The 16622-nt window shown below is 45.8% G+C and overlaps 1 protein-coding gene across 2 annotated transcripts in view; it reads left to right on the top strand.

The window, feature by feature from the left end:
* The window catches only part of NRP2 (neuropilin 2), a 119931-nt gene extending 103526 nt beyond the window's left edge, over positions 1-16405 (top strand). For both annotated transcript variants that reach the window (XM_088828124.1, XM_055397546.2), the window contains exons 16-17: positions 10708-10758; positions 13077-16405. In XM_088828124.1, coding sequence (XP_088684250.1) covers positions 10708-10758; positions 13077-13381 — 356 coding nt within the window. In that variant the 3' untranslated portion in view covers positions 13382-16405. The remainder of the gene's footprint in view (positions 1-10707; positions 10759-13076) is intronic.
* The last annotated feature ends 217 nt before the right edge of the window (positions 16406-16622 follow it).

Raw genomic sequence — 16622 nt, 5'->3', positions numbered from 1 at the left:
TGGATGTAACATAGTTTATTAACTGCTTCCCTGCTGGTGGGAATTCAGGTTGTGTTTAGTTTTTCTTACTATGATAAACAATACTGTAATGAACATCCTTACAGTTGCCTCTTTGTTCACGTTTCTCTGGAGTAGAATATGTGGGTCAAGTGGTATGCCTGTTTACACTTTATAATAGATGCCTTGGAAACCTGGAATCTACCTTTTAGAGTGAACCTGCCTCCATCTGAGAGGCTAGCAAACTAGTGGACAGCCTGCCTTATAACCCCTATCATGAGTACAAGCCACATAATGTCTGGCTCTGTCTCTCTAAATTAGGGGGAGTGCTTGCAGGGGAAAACTTTAGGACACTTTTAGCTGAAGGAAATCTTAATTGCAGGGTTTTTTTCAATGCCAGTTTGTGGAGAATGTGGGCCTGGCTATAAGTTGCAGCTCACTGGAACTGTGGCCACTGTGCCCCGGGAGTTAATTCTATCCCTGAGATCAGCAGGCAAAGCCCTGTTCTCCATGATTAATGAGTTCCACTTGGTTTCTTCAAAGAGTGACTGTGCTGTGCCTTGCTGTTATTTATTTATGTTTTCTACTAAAAAATTCATGTAAAAAACATTCTTTAAGGTCAGTGAACGGTATTGTGCTACAGACAAAAATATTCCAACAGCCACAAGCCAGCCCACATGCCAATGGAAAGTCCCCAGTCTTTGGGACCTTGCACCTTCGGCCCCCACAGTGACCATGGCCTTGAGAGGAGCAGGCTTACCTGGCTGAAAGGATGCACCCTGCTCCTTTCTGAGGAGCTTCAGGGCTAATGTGACCCGAGCAAAGGTAGTAGATGAGGTGGTTTTCCAGTGGGAGGTTTCAATGTGCAGATGAAGCTGCTAGCCCCAGTGGCTCCAGTAAGGAATGGCAAGTAGAGGAGAAGCCAAGAGACCCATTAGTCCAAAGCACCATTTCTTTTAAGAGTTGTTACCCTGATTTCTACCGAGCACTTAGAGCAAACGGTCATAGTATTGTGACTCTGAGCGTAATGGATAGTGTGACAGCCATACAGGAGATCTTTGCGCTTTCTCCAACCTGCCAAAAATCCAGGACTGCTGCCTCTTGGGCATGAGGCTAGGGTATAATTCTTTTTGGGGGGAGTGGTTATAACTCTTGATAGCTCAGTGGGGGGGAGCAACACAAGAATGAGATGTGGGTGAGCTAGAGCTATGTCACCACACACACACACACACACACACACACACACACACATGCACACACACCACAAGCTTGTTTTGTCTTCTGTGTGTGATTGTGGAGAACTGAACCCTTGTAGTATCATTAACTGATGTACCCAAAGGCAAAGGCTCTCATCCGGAAGAGGAGTGATAGGGCTCCAGGTCTGGCTTTCAACAGCAGCAATTTCTTTCTCAGGCGGCAGGACTCATTAACTGGACGCTGAACTGGAGTCCTCGGGAACTCGCTAGAGAGCAACCAACTGCAGTAATGAAGGGAATGCAGAGAAAGCTTTGAACCTGAGGTGGCCTTGACCAAAGCCCTGTTCTCAGTCAGCCTGCTGGTTCCCGAGGCTCATTTCAGCAGTCTGTTAAGAAACTCTCCCTCTCTTTGCGTCTCCCTACTGCCACCAAGGGGCTGGGAAAAGGGACATAAGAACCTTGGGGGATGCGTCGTCTTCCTCATCGTGTTCTAGGGCACTTGTGACGGCTGGTGTGTGTGCTGTGTGCTTAGTCGCTTCAGTCGTGTCCAGCTCTTTGTGACCGCACCAGGCTCCTCTGTCCTGGGATTTTCCAAGCAAGAACACTATCAGTTCAGTTCAGTTCAGTCGCTCAGTCGTGTCCGACTCTCCACGACCCCATGAATCATAGCACGCCAGGCCTCCCTGTCCATCATCAACTCCCGGAGTCACTCAAACTCATGTCCACAGAGTCAGTGATGCCATCCAGCCATCTCATTCTCTGTCGTCCCCTTCTCCTCCCGCCCCCAACCTTTCCCAGCATCAGAGTCCTTTCCGATGAGTCAACTCGTCGCATGAGGTGGCCAAAGTATTGCAGTTTGTGGGTAGCTATTCCTTTCTGCGGCAATCTTCCCCACCTCGGGATCAGACTCCATCTCTTATGTCTCCTACGTTGGCAGGCAAGTGCTTTACCACTAGCACCCTCTGGGAAGCTGGTACCGAGGTGGAAAGATAGTCACTAGGACCTGGACAGGGTCTGATGTGGGGGGCCCAAGGAGCCCCTTGGTGCTTCATCTGCCTCAGTCAACTGAAGACCGGGAGCACGAGCTCAGTAATACTGTCTATGGGAAGCCTTGAGCTCTCACCACTGTCATGGCCTCCTGGCTCTACACACCTGAGAGGGCCACTGTCCCATCCTCTTTCCTCAAGGAGGACCTGTCCCCACTGATCTACGTGTGATTGTACTGGGTGTGGTTCATCTTTAGCCCCCACTGTTCCCCTTCTGCACCTCTCCTGTCTCTACTTTTTTAATGTATTTTTAAAAATTTTTTTTTGGCTGCACTGAGTCATCATTGCTGTGAGGGCTTTTCTCTAGTTGCGGCAAGCGAGTGCTACTCTTCATTGCAGTGCATGGGCTACTTATTGCAGTGGCTTCTCTTCGTGCAGAACACAGGCTCCAGGTACTCAGGCTTCAGTAGTTGGAGTGCATGGGGTTAGTTGCTTCACATCTGGTAGACTCTTCCTGGATCAGGGACCAAACTCATGTCCCCTGCATTGGCAGATGGATTCTTAACCACTGGACCACTAGGGAAGTCCATCTTCCCCTTCTCTTGGTGGCCCCTTTTCTCATCCTCTGGCGTTCTTATACTTTCTTCACCTCCCTCCACCAAGGCCTCCCACCAGAAAAGCATGTCAGATCTCTCGTGTGCATTCATGCGTGCAAAGTCGCTTCAGTCATCCGATTTTGTGCAACCTTAGGGACTGTATCCCACCAGGCTCCTCTGTCCATGAGATTCTCCAAGGAAGAATACGGGAGTGGGTTGTCATGCTCTCCTCTAAGGTATTTTCCTGACCCCAGGATTGGACCCACCTCTCTTATGTCCCCTGCATTGACAGGCAGGTTCTTGACCACTAGCTCCATCTGGGAAGCCCAGTTGCATTTATACAGGAGACCAAACCTAAAGTCGGGGCTTCCACTTACAGTAATGAAGAATATCTCTGATTTTTCAAAGATCTAAGCAAAGAAAGCGAAGAGTAGCTAAAGAGCCTTTTGATGAGGGTGAAAGAGGAGAGTGAAATAGCCGGCTTAAAACCTAACATTCAAAAAAACGAACATCATGGCATCTGGTCCCATCATGGTAAATAGATGGGGAAAAAGTGGAAACAGGGACAAATTTTCTTTTCTTGGGCCCCAAAATCACTGCAGATGGTGACTGCAGCCACAAAATTAAAAGACATTTGATGTTTGGAAGAAAAGCTATGACAAACCTAGAGAGCATATTAAAAAACAGAGACATCACTTTGCTGACAAAGGTCCATCTAGTCAAACCTATAGTTTTTCCAGTAGTCATGTAAGGATGTGAGAATTGGACAATAAAGAAGGCTGAGTGCTGAAGAATTGATGCTTTTGAACTGCGGTGCTAGAGAAGACTTGAGAGTCCTTTGGACAACAAGGAGATCAAACCAGTCAGTCCTAAAGGAAATCAACTGAACATTCATTGAAAGGACTGATGCTGAAGCTGCAGCCCCAATACTTTGGGCCCATGATGTGAAGAGCCAACTCATTGGAAAAGACCCTGATGCTGGGAAAGACTGAAGGTAGGAGGAAAAGGAGGTGACAGAGGATGAGATAGTTGGATGGCATCATCGACTCAATGAACATGAGTCTGAGCAAACTCAGGTAGTGAAGATCAGGGAAGCCTGGCATGCTGCAGGTCTAAGAGTCGGACACAACTGAACAACAACAAGAACAGTGAAGGAGATTCCAGAATTTTCCTCCATCAGCCTTACTGGATTTTTTCCAGCCTACACAATCATGAAGCCTCTGTCTATAACTAAACATTTTACTGGCTGCCTCCTTTTTCTTATTTTAATGTGGATTGTTGGGGCTCAGTGGAGCCATTCTGGCCTCAGCTGCTCATCCGCCTCCACACTTGAAAGTATTATTAGGTCATTTCACAACCGTCTCATTTGTAGTCTATATTTTCAATCCTTTTTAGTGTTTCCTTCTGATAATTCAACTAAAAATAATTGAAAATCATGTTCAAAGTGTTCTTAAATATCACAGATCAAGCCCCCTTTCCTTTTCTAGCTTGAAACCATTTGAAAACTGCAAAAAAAAATTTTTTTCCATGACTTTGCATACATTTGGCTATAGTTCAAGAGATAAAAACCCATGATAAAGGATCTTCTGGTGGTGTTTCTAAACTCAAGCCAAACCCAGCACGGGATGAAGGGCTCTCAAGTAGCCTGACTCTAATGGAGGAGTTTTGGCAAAGTTTTGATCTACATCTGAACTTTTGGCTCCTTATGGCAACTGGGGATGAACAAACTGAATTAGGAAAATTAAGTGTGGTAGGGAGTAGGAACCTTCAGCCAATACTAAATAAAATTAAACACACTGAAGAGCCAAGAAATATCTGTTAGTCCTTCATGATTTCTCATTTGTTTAGATCACAGTGTTGCTTCTCCTGCTGGGATCAAAAGAAAGTGGCTGAGAGAATTTTCTGAAGGCTACTCCCATTTGAATGGTCCAGTGATTTAACTGACCTGAGGGGTTCAGGAACTTGGAATCAAACTCAACAAGAACTCTCAGTGGCCAAGAGCTAATCCCAAATAAATCACAGCCCCAAACAAGGTGTCGAAAATGTGGCTAACTCTCAGGTCTGCTGCCGAGCTCTTCAATGACTTATTGCATTTTTCTGCTCTCCTTCCTCAATTTCTTCCTCTTTGAATAGAAGTGATGACACTTGGTACCTGTGAAAAGGAATGATTTCAATGATTTCCTGTGTAGGCATGTCTTTGATCCTTGTTTTAAAAGCTAATTGCAATTTGATGGGTTGAGTGGGTATGTGGTTTAAGTGGCTTCTCACCAGGTTTTATCAGCCCCACCTTAGCTAAGGTGGAGTCTTCAAATTTGGGACATTATTTACCCAATTTGTCAGTTCTTCAATTGCCAGTTAGCAGTATCGATTTCTAAGACAAATGAGCAAGTATTGAAAACATGGGACCTCATGGCTTCCCCCCAGCCTGTCCTTTGCATGGTCTTCTCCTTCCCCACAGAACTTAAGATGGATGACTTCAGGTGGGAGGCACTCAGAAGAGGACAGACCTGGGGTAAAGACTGGGGCAGTGAGCTCTTTTCTGTAGAAGCTGCCTTATCTAATATCGGCCTTTTCAGGCAGCCCTGAACAGAAAGACTGTCGTAGCTTTCTCATTGTCTTCCTGTAAAGACAATAGGGTTTTCGGGTAGAAGAGAACACCAGTGCTTACTGTACAGAGGAACAAGCTGAGACTCAGGGTGCTTAGGGGCTCATCCTAGCCCCCACACCTGAGTGGAGTGGTGGAACTCTGATGAGCAGGCAGTCTGCTCCCAGGGCAGTGCTCCCAGCCCGGTGCTCCTCCATATCCTGAAGTGCTCCCCTCCAGGTGCAGTCCTGAGTGTGTCCACTGCATGTTCTGGGCGGCCAGTCTATCATCAGCTTCCACCAGGCCCCTCAAGCCACTGCTTGGAGCTGGCCTGGAAGAGACTCTTCAGAGAAAAGCCAGCTTATGTTGGTGTCCTGATCGGTGTGCAAGTGACCCAGGGATGGATGGTCTTCAGTCATTTATCTAAAAGCAGCCAGTAGTTTGGGGCAGACTCCTCACTCTCTTAGCGATCTTGTGATGCTCTTTTTTTTTGATATAAAAACTAAACAGAGCAATGTCAATGAAAATACACTTGCAGTGACCACAGCATATGAGAGATGTAGTGAAAGGGAAGGTCAAGTTTTTCTGTAACTGCAGAAAAACATTCTAACCCCAAAGGATCCTAATTTAAGAAGGGAAAGAAAAAGATGAGGGAGAGAGCAAAGTGTGTGTGTGTATCTGTATGTGTGTGTAAAGAGAGAGGAAGGGTGGGAAGGAAAATCTAAATGAGAGCATTCTTGTTTGAGACCTGCACCACACTCAGGGGGAATTTTCCACTTGCAGGCCAGAGTGTCTAGGGTATTTCCCCTGCCTGCCACGTGTGGTCTTACACTGCCAGGCAGTGTTCCAAACCCCTCTGGGAGATACACATCTCCCTAGAGTAGGCTTGGTTCGTGACCGGTATGGCTGTTCCTCTTTTGTGCCGTATCTTTGCAACTTACTGACAAAGATGCTGGAGAATATTCGACTCTTCCTGGGTGGAGGGGGGTTCCTGAACAGTCCAGAGGATGTCTTGGTAACTAGCCACTGTGGGGTCTTTGCTCTGAAAAATCAGGATAAGAGGAGACAGGTAAGAGTTTGAATCACTCTTCACCGGGTACCTAACCCACCTCTCCACAATGCTAAGGGAAACAAGGGGACCATTTGGCCTGAGATGCAGTGTCAGTATGAAAATGATCAGGTTTACCTGAATTGGGTTTTTTGTTTGTTTTCTAAGTAGTGGCTACTCTAATCACTTAGTTTTTCAAAATTCTGTTCAGCTACCTTCCAGGCGCTCATGAGTTCTTCTTCCTCTTGCTCTGCTGGTCTGCAGTAGCTGGTGCAGGGAGGTAGGCAGAGATGTGACCCTGATGTAGGGAAATAAAAGGAGGAGATCTGTGACCAGGCAAGGCAATCTCTTTGAATTCCTCAGTGGATCTAAAAAAAAAAAAATGAATTTATGCCCCAAACCAAGAGATCAGTGTACAAGCTTAAAGGCCCAGGTGCCATGTTTGAGACCATCCCTACCTATCAAACAGAGAAAGGAGCTGGACTCCCCTCCCCACCCCTGGCAGCAGCCTCCATTCCAAAGCCGCTATCTCATCCTCCCACATTTTTCCCAGCAGTGGCCCATCCTCATTTGCCCAATCCCTGCCCCCAACTCCATCAGCAATTTGAGGTCCCTCCACAACAGTCCCCTTTCTTTTGTGCTATTTTGGCATGGGTGAGTCCTTGCTTCCCAGTCACACTGAAGGGACTTGGTTGTAGACACCAGGTCCCATACATTTTCACTTCCCAAGCTCCTCTGTATGGTTCCCTGGCATGTAGTCGACCCTCTTAATGAGAATTGGCTGACTGGCTGGTAGTCGGTAAGTGAACATTGCTCTGTGAAAAACAATGAAAGCCAGCCTTCCCTCTCTGGATAATGTCTATCATGAAAAATATGAAGCCCCATATTTCAGATCACCGCATCCTCACATTCATGAGAAGTCTTGGTGAGTTCCCATCAAAGTGGTGAGCCAGCAATGCAGGCAAACAGTCAGACACTGTGTATCCAGCCCACTGGAAAGAAGACAAGGCAGACTGTTTTCTCTATTGGAATGGTCTTCCCAGGTGGTACAGTGATAAAGAAGACGTCTGCCAATGCAAGAGATGTGGGTTTGATCCCTGGGTAGGGAAGATCCCCTAGAGGAGGAAATGGCAACCCACTCCAGTATTCTTGCCTGGAGAATTCCATGGACAGAGGAGCCTGGAGGGCTACAAAGAGTTGAATGTGACAGAGCACACACACACACACACACAGGGATGATATAGGTGAAATGCATTGTTCTGCCCATAGCCTGAGAACTTGTGTGCACAGGTGGAGGAGTTGACGGAGGAGGGTCTTCTCTGGCCCCAGTACAGTACTGAGAGTCAGAATTCAGGTTTTGGAGTCAGACTGACCTGAGCTTGAATCTACACAGGGGCCCAGAAGGAAGCAGGGTCATGTAAGCACAAAGGTTGAAAGTGGAAATCGTGTGGGTGGTAAGATGCATTCCTGATTTGTGTTCTCTTAAAGGTGGGGCTCACTGCACTCTCCGTCAACCCACGCACAAACACACACGCCTCCTAAAAGAGTCCCGGAATGTCCTCTCCAAGTTTTTCCTCATTTGGAAAGTTTAGTTCCAGGTCCCTGCTCTGCCTCTCTTCCCCAGCCAGGTCTTCATTTGCTGGCTGTCATGTCCCCTTCCTGGGAAGGTGCTGCTTCCAGTCTCTGCCTTGAGCTCCTTCTCCCTCACTCCTTCTCCCTCCAACCCACCCTTGCCTTTTCTTTACTAGAATTACAGGGACCCAGTGGACATCCACACACCCTGCCAGCGTTCTGAGGAAACAGGCTGAAGTTTCTCTCTTGGCCTCAACAGAAAAGGAAAGTGGCCCATGAAGAGCAAAGAGCCTTCTGAGAAAGAAAGCTCTTAACCAAACACAGATATCAAGAATATTAGCGAGGGGACTAGAGAAAATAGCTATCAAAGTAAATGGCTTTTTGTACAAACGTTCCCTTTATTGGGATTTTCCCCAGTGTGTCATTCTTTCTTTAAGGCTTCATGAACAGATGCGCTTTTGAAAATGTTGATTAACTTATCCTTTTTTTGACCCCTTCCCACTCACCCAAACTCCTGGGAGCAGTGATTATGCAAAAAGCCAAGTCAAGCCTCTAAAATGTTCTTCACCTGAAGTAGCCTTTGATCCTCCAGGTGCAGAAATCTCAGCCACATCTGGGTAATCAATTTCATAGAACCTTAAAAATGGACCTATTCTTGGCGGCGGGGGGCGGCGGGGGTCATCTTATCCAGTCCTCTTCCCACAGAGACAAGTGGCTGTGATCTCCTGGGACAAAATGTTCTCACAGTCATTACCATCCTCTTACCCTTTTTCCACCAAGATCAATGCCACATCCACTCCTTTCCAGCTAGTGATCAATAGTGTGTTAAGAATTCTTCCCTGCGGGTGTGAGATGGAGCAAGATGGCACTCTAGCCTCCAAAACTTTGTCACATCCTTGGCAGAGTTGGAATCCCTAAAAGCAAGAACAGGATTTGGCCCAAAAGTCACTGGCAGGAGCCCTGCAGTTTTCATCCTGGGTTGATCCACATACTCTTTCTTATCCAGTGTTCTGCTTCTTTTAACCATGAAGGTGTTAAGACATATAAGCATCCCATAAAAATGATTAATTGTTAGAAATGTGATGGTTTTCTTCCATGTTTGTTTTTCTCGTAAGGTTTAAAAAAAAAAAAACCTCTGGGTTGATTTCCACGAGCCTGATTTGATCCCTATGACAGATAGCACCTGCCTCTGGCTGAGTCATGTTTACATCTTCATTCCAAGGGCACAGCCTGCATTGTAGAGGCAGCCTGCATTGTAGAGGCTGGAAAAGAATGTAAGGATGGGCACTGAGGTGCGGAAGTTGGCAGGGCCTGCAGGTACTAGTTGCTGTGCTACAAACATGCCAGGAACAGACTGGATTTATGGAGAATCAGTGCCACGTGGCATTCATCCTTTCCAGTGGGGTCTTGGCATTTTGTTTTCCACATCCCTCACTCATGACGAAGAGGATGAGACTGTGCTTTAGCACTTTGGCCAGGAATGAGGAAGACTTCTAACAGGATGAAAACCACTGCCTCCAGGGAAAGACTGAATGTCAAGCATGGCAGTTATGGATAGATCCTCAGTTCAGGTCATGATCAAGTAGATCTTCCCCGAGATTTTGTACAGATGAGGGAGAAGTTCGGGCTGGTCTGAAGTCCTTTTGTTCCTCTTGTTTGATAGCTTAGCTCTTTGGAAGCTTGAATTTGTGTTCAGTCTTGACTTTTTTGGATATAAATTGATAGTGCTGACATCAAGGTAGCTCACCTGACTTTGAGTTGAGTGAAATTTCTGAAAGGCCATATACATTCACTGGTGCCACTTTGACCTGACAGCCGGGACAGGCATAATTAACTCAAGACAGGAAGAAACGATAAGACCCTGTTCTTCACCACATATTTGATTCTCTTTTTTTTAATATTTTACCATTTTAGACAGGTAATTTCCATTGGCTCTGATTTCTATTAGATGGACAGCAAAGTGAATAGAGACCTGTATTAGCCACCCCCCTTCCCCAAAAAAATTATCATAAAAAAAGAAAAAGATAGACAGTGATAATACTGGAGAAAATACAGAGTAAATTAACTTAGCTCTATTCAAGCCTGGGCGAGTCAGGTTGGGTGCCTGTGTTTGATCTATTCTAAACCGTGAAGAAAGCCAATGGGAAAAATAGACTGGGAAGGAAAGAGGAAAGTATTAGCATGGATATGTGGGGGTGGACAGGCATTATAACGTTCTTTCCAGTTCTAGTTCTATAAATACACTAAAACATATAATGATGAAATGTGACTTACTTAAATTACAGTGATTGCAATCCAGAGGAGAAGGACTCTTGTACTTTGTGTCCACTTAGATGCATCCATATGAGGAGGGGCGGTGCGTTATACCAGATGAACATCACAGTCATGCAAGTGATGATGGACATGAGAGACCACTGAAGTTGCTTCAGATAAAACTGAGACCTACATTGGTTGTAAACAACAGTTATTGTAAAGATACAAGCGAGCATCCATTGGGCACTTAAGGCCTTTCTTATTGTTTCTGTTTTCTGATTGTTGTTGGAAGTCAAGTCAAGTCATTTGAAGGAGGATGGATCCAGTAATGTGCATCCTAAATGATCTAGAAGCAGATGCAATTTTTTAGCTTCCCACAGTGCTGGGGAGTCATTTTCAGCAAGGTGGCATCTCTGCCTTTTAGCCTCTCGAACCTGTTATGACTGATTTTTTTGAATTTTCTTTCTTGTTATAGTGGACATCCCAGAAATACATGGGAGAGAGGGCTACGAGGATGAAATTGATGGTAAGTTTTGTTATGATTTAGAAGATAATCATGAAAGTCAAGCTTGGCTATAAAGCTATCAACAAAAATAATGCCCAGGGTATGGGAGGGCCAGAATTCAGAACTATCAGCCAGAAATATGTGACAAGAATCCAGAGAGGAATGAAGAAGCCATCAATTTCTCTGTCAAAGTCAAATTTAGAGAGTTAGAAAGTTTATTGAGTTTCCTCTGCCTAATCTGAAATAGGTCCCCTACTTTGGGCAACTTTTGACACTGATGAACTTCAAATCTGAATAAACCCTTTAGAAGTGAAAGCCAGACTCCTCTATACATGTCACTGCTTGAACCTGTTGACCTACTTCCAAAAAGGGCTTAGTGGATAACTGTCAGTGTGAACATTCCTTCAGGCCTGCTGAGATTTCTGATTCCATGGCTTTCAGGAACCAAGGTGGGGCTCGTTGCAGGATTTAGGTCTCATCCACACTACCGATCTCATTTTTCATACTTATTCCAAGCTCTGTTTTCCTACTTCAAATACACATATTCCATGAGGCTGAAGCAGGAGTCCTGACTGGAGGGGCGCTGAGCAAACACCCAGATGTAATATTTTTCCTCCACTCAGAGGAACACAGGTCTCTCTAGGCGTCTCTGAGAGCCAGAGTTGATCTCCAAGAGAGATCACTAAGGTTCGCCTCAAAGAGCAGCTTTAGACTAAGACTGATGCCTTTAAGAAGAGCAGTTTATAGAGCTGCTTTTTTTAACCTGACCTTAATCAAACACTTCAAGTGTAGTTATAGAAACAGAGTGACTAACCCAAACAGCACCTTGTTAACTGAATGCAGACTCCCCCTGCAAAGCCTGGTCTAACGTTCCTTTTATGGGCAAAGCTGCACAACTGGCCTTCACAGAAAGGCTGCGATAGATCAAGCAGCAGAAGCCCTAGATGGGGTAGAAAGAGTAAAAGATGAAGATGCAGAAAGCCTGAATTCTAGTCCTAGTTTAACTCTTTGCTAACTCCGGGCACTTGAGTGAGTTACCTAATCACTTAATTTTTCAAAGCCTCAGTTCCTCATCTATTTTTTTCAAATTATAGTATCACCCTGCCTTCTTCATGGTATTATTAAGAAATCCCACAAAACCTGCCAGAGATGTGGTCATGCCTTGATCACACTATAGAAATATATTAGTTTGCTTGAGTGGCCATGACAAAATACTGCAAACTGGGTGGATTAAACAACAGAATTTTATTTTCTCACCGTTCTAGAGGCTAGAAGTCCAAGATCAAGGTACCAACAGGGCTGGCTTCTTCTGTGGCCTGTGAGGGAAGGATGTGGACCAAACATTTCTCCTTGGCTTGTAAATGGCCATCTCCATGTTTCCATGGCATTCTCCCACCTGTATATGCCTCCAGATTTCCCCTTTTTCCAAGGACACTGGTCATAGTAGATTAGGTCCCACCCTAAGGACCTCATATTAACTTGATTACCTCAGTAAAGACCTATCTTCAAAGTAAGGTTACATTGTGAGGTACTAGCGTTCAGAATTCAACATCTGAATCTGGGGTAACACATAGCTGTAAGGTAAAGTTTAGGTCGTGAGGCCTGGTGGATCAAAAAAAATAATAATAATCTACTGCTTGGATGGCCAGGAATACCAAATTGGAAAACTCGTCATGTTAAAATATTCTCAGCCTGTTCTTTGATTTAACATGAAGCAGCTGGAAGTAAGGGATAAGGAGACAAAGGAAGAAGGGTGTAAGGAACAGAGGGCCATTCCAAGAGCTCTAAAGGCACCCTGTGAAAATCTAAGCTCACTTAATGTGACTCAAACTGTTTAAGTATCAGATACTTAGACCATACTTACTTTGTGCTGGACACCAAGTACTGTGCAAATGTTAATTCATTCAAACCTCCTAACAACCCAGTGAGGTTATTAGTAGTGCCATTTCGCAGATGAATGAACTGAGGCAAAGAGAAACTAATAACTTGCCCAAGGTTATGCAGCTAGGACAAGGTGGGGCTGGGTTTTGAAGCCAAGCAGGGCTTCCCTTTTGGCTCAGCTGGTAAAGACCTGTGTTCTGTCCCTGGGTTGGGAAGATCCCCTGAAGAAGGGAAAGGCTACCCACTCCAGTATTCTAGCCTGTAGAATTCCGTGGACTGTATACTCCATGGGGTCACAAAGAGTCGGACACGACTGAGCGACTTTCACTTTCAGTATAGTTCCAGAGCCGAACAGCCCAGCCTCAGGTTCTGAAAAACCTCTGAACTGGGCTGGGGGGAGTCTCAGTTATTTCTAAAAGAAGTAGTGTCTACAGTCTCTTGTGTCCTTTACATCCTAGATGACTACGAGGTGGACTGGAGCAACTCTTCTTCCCCGACCTCCGGGTCTGGGGCCCCTCTGGCTGACAAAGAGAAGAGCTGGCTTTACACTCTAGACCCCATTCTCATCACCATCATTGCCATGAGCTCGCTGGGCGTCCTCCTGGGGGCCACATGTGCGGGGCTTCTGCTCTACTGCACCTGTTCCTACTCCGGCCTGAGCTCCCGCAGCTGCACCACGCTGGAAAACTACAACTTCGAGCTCTACGACGGCCTCAAGCACAAGGTCAAGATGAACCACCAGAAGTGCTGCTCAGAGGCCTGACAGATCGCACACAGATAGCACCTGACGTTTCATTCCAGCAAGAGGGGCTAGTGAAAATTACATTTTTTTTTCCTTTGGAAACTGAATGCCATAATCTCGATCCAACCGATCCAGAATACTGAAGGTGTGGACAGAACAGACAGGCGAGCCGAGGGAGGCGAGGAAATGCAGTCTTTCAGAGGGTTGGGACCTACCTGAGACCACGTGGCCGAATCATTTGCTGGGGCAAGGATGGGCGCTCATCTCTTTGGTGGTCACAGTTCTATTTTGTTTGTGAGTTTGTTACTAATTCTGTTTTATTTCTTTGGTCTGTGAGCAACTCAAAGAGGCAGAAGAGAATGACTTTTCCAGAACAGAGCAGAGTGGTGATCAGTAGTCTCTGCTTTTTCTTCCTAATCGATGCTTGGAAAGCAAAGGGTCTTTTCCGACTCTCCATCTTTAGAAAATAAATTCCCCAAAAAAGCCGTCCAGTTTATCCCACCCTCTGATCATCTCATGACTTCCGGGATTTGCTATGGTATAGCTTCTGCCAGCCAACTTGACAAGCTGCCGTTTCCAGTCCTAACATTTCGGTAGGATGCTGTTGCCTTTAACTTTTTTTATCCAGGGGAAAATTGCCATTTTAGGGTCAGCATGAACAGCTCTTTCTTATATGCGATTTAAGACAAACCAGAAAGGAAACTTCACACGTCAAAATCGGTAGAAGCGCCTCCATGTTAGAAGCAGACAAGCCTTAACATGCTTTGTGAATAGGAGCCATTCATTCAATCTAGACCCAGAACTTGTGGCTGTGAGGCTACTTTGTGGGGCCTCTGGTGGTGGGTTTGCTTTTTCTTTTCCTTCGTCCTTGTTCTTCTAAAGCATACACACATGCACACACACATACAAGCATGCACACACGTGTATCCCCATGCATACACGCTCACTGTCAGGTCTCTAAGCCCCAGGAAACAGCATCGTTTGCCCTTCTCTGAGATGGGGCGGGGGAAATATAAGCTATCAGTATGTTCGTCCGTCAGTGAGACATCACTAGTGACAACTGACAGGAAAGGAAGAGAACAGTGGAGAGAGAAAAAGAAGTCCATCATCTGTGATCATGTGACAGCAAAGACCGAGAGGACTGGAAAAGATACTCGGATACAGCAGTCTCTGTTAGGCTAGTAAACAGACTTCTCCCTGGGGTGACAGCCACCACCTCCACCTATCAGAAGCATCAGTAGCACTGCAATGTCCAAGAGCTGGTTCTAACCAAAAGTCTGCACGCCCTGTGGACCGAAATGCTAACGCTGCTTCAACCCCAGAAAGACCTGTGTTCTTACGTACACCCACCCACACACACACACACACCAATTTATGTATTTTTTTTTATTAAGTGCCTTGAACAAATGAAGAAAAAAAACGTATTTTCCTTCTATGTAGAAATCAGTGAATACCATACAAGTTAAGGCATTCCTCTATTCCTCTTCCTTCACCCAGTGGCTCCACACCCGGCTTCCCCCACACCACTGATCATATGGATGGAGTAAGGCCTGCCACCCGAGTGGTAATCGTAGCCCTAGATGACTCTCAACTGCTCTAGAAGGGGAGGCATCTGGAATCGCATGAAACTGTGTGAAGGAGAAGATTGTCCGCGCCAGGACCCAAATCTTGATTTTTGTAGTAACGCCTACAGCTTGCCTGCGTGCTGGAAATACATTTGAAACCCAAACAGTATGCCCAGCCTATTGCTAATCAGTGGTGAACTGTCAGACCATTTTTTGCTGCTATGGTCACCCACGATGTCATTTGTCTCATAGCCAGGTGAAAGGGGAAGGGTGAATGGGACTGGCTGGTTCCTTTCAATGTTAACTTATGGAAATGCTAGTTCAAATGGTAATGTCACAGTGTTCTGTGTGGAGAGAGGGAGAGTTCATACCGACAGCTGTTTATTCCTGTGTGTGTGTGTCTTTGCCAGTCTTTGAGTTCTCCGTATCTACTGTGTATGTGAATGGTCAGGTGGGACTCCGTGGTGTTGTTGTGACTTTGACCTAGGCCTGAGTGTCACTGCTGATCTTGGCACTCGTTGGCACAGTGGTAGTTAGAGGTGAAAAGTGAAGCTATCAAGCCCAAGGCCTTAGCTTCAGGCCCTCCTGAGCTGAGTGTGTGGCAGAAGCAAGTTCTTAATTATCCCACTTCCTCTTCGCCTTCCCATGTAACTCAGTGTTCTGGAAGTTAGCATGTCCAAGGGTTTCCAGAGTCAACCTGCAGAAGAAGAGAGTTCAAAAGTTGACACTGAGGGCCCTGGCCCTCTCAAGTCCCGTGGGCCATTCTACAACTCCCCAAAGACCAGCCTTGTCTCCGACCCACAGTTCACCTCTCAAGTTATGTACAACTCAACCTACATTCCTCTAATGTCCTATATCCATATTCAACATTGGCTGGTTTGAGGCCTTGAGTGGGCTCCGGATGCTAGACAAAAGCAGGCCAGCCAGAGCTACATGTAGATACCTCACCAGCCCTGGAGGCTGGCCTGTTGTAAGACAGAAAGGCAGCAGGACCCCGATTATAACCTGGCCAGGGGACACCCTGGTGCATTTGTTGTTGCTATCTGCAGGTAGGCTCGCTGACCCATCTGCTTGATTCCTTCCCCTTGGGAAACCCAGCTCACAGTATTTATCTCCTTTTATGCCTTGTACTGAATGACACATTACCTCTGCGCTCTCCCGGACTAGGCGGTCAACAGGACCACAGGGCTGCTTCCTCTCTTAGGTGGGCATGGGGAGTTGACAGGAATGAGGGTCCGAGGAATGAGCATGAATGGCAAGAAAACAAGGGGAAAAGTTAAACTGTCACACAGGAGCTTAACTTTTCCAAGGTTAGCTGTTAAAGTTATTTGACCATCCACTGGCTGAGCCAGATCAAGGGAACTTGAGAGCTTTTACTGTGATTCTTCAATGTAAAAATTAAACAACAATGTCAAACTGTGTTTATATGATTTGTATAAAACCTTTTTAAGATTACTATTTAAATAAACATTATACCAGAGATATTTTTCTGCATTTTTTTATTGGAGACAAAGAGACTTGGGTTCACCTTGGGTGACCAAAAACATCCCAGTTTGCCTGAGACGTTCCTGGGTTTTAGCTCTGAAAGTCCTGTGGTCCTGGAAAACCCTTCAATCCCAGCCAAATCGGGATGGTTGGTCACTCTTGGGACAATGCTTCTTAGCACCTTTACATGCCGTTAGTAAGTAGATTGGCTA

Source organism: Moschus berezovskii, chromosome 2 (assembly GCF_049115385.1).
Source record: "Moschus berezovskii isolate FMDL1 chromosome 2, NW_MosBer_1.0, whole genome shotgun sequence".
Classification (NCBI taxonomy): Eukaryota; Metazoa; Chordata; class Mammalia; order Artiodactyla; family Moschidae; genus Moschus; species Moschus berezovskii.
Note: the sequence above shows the minus strand (reverse complement) of the source record. Positions and strands in the feature narration are given on the sequence as shown.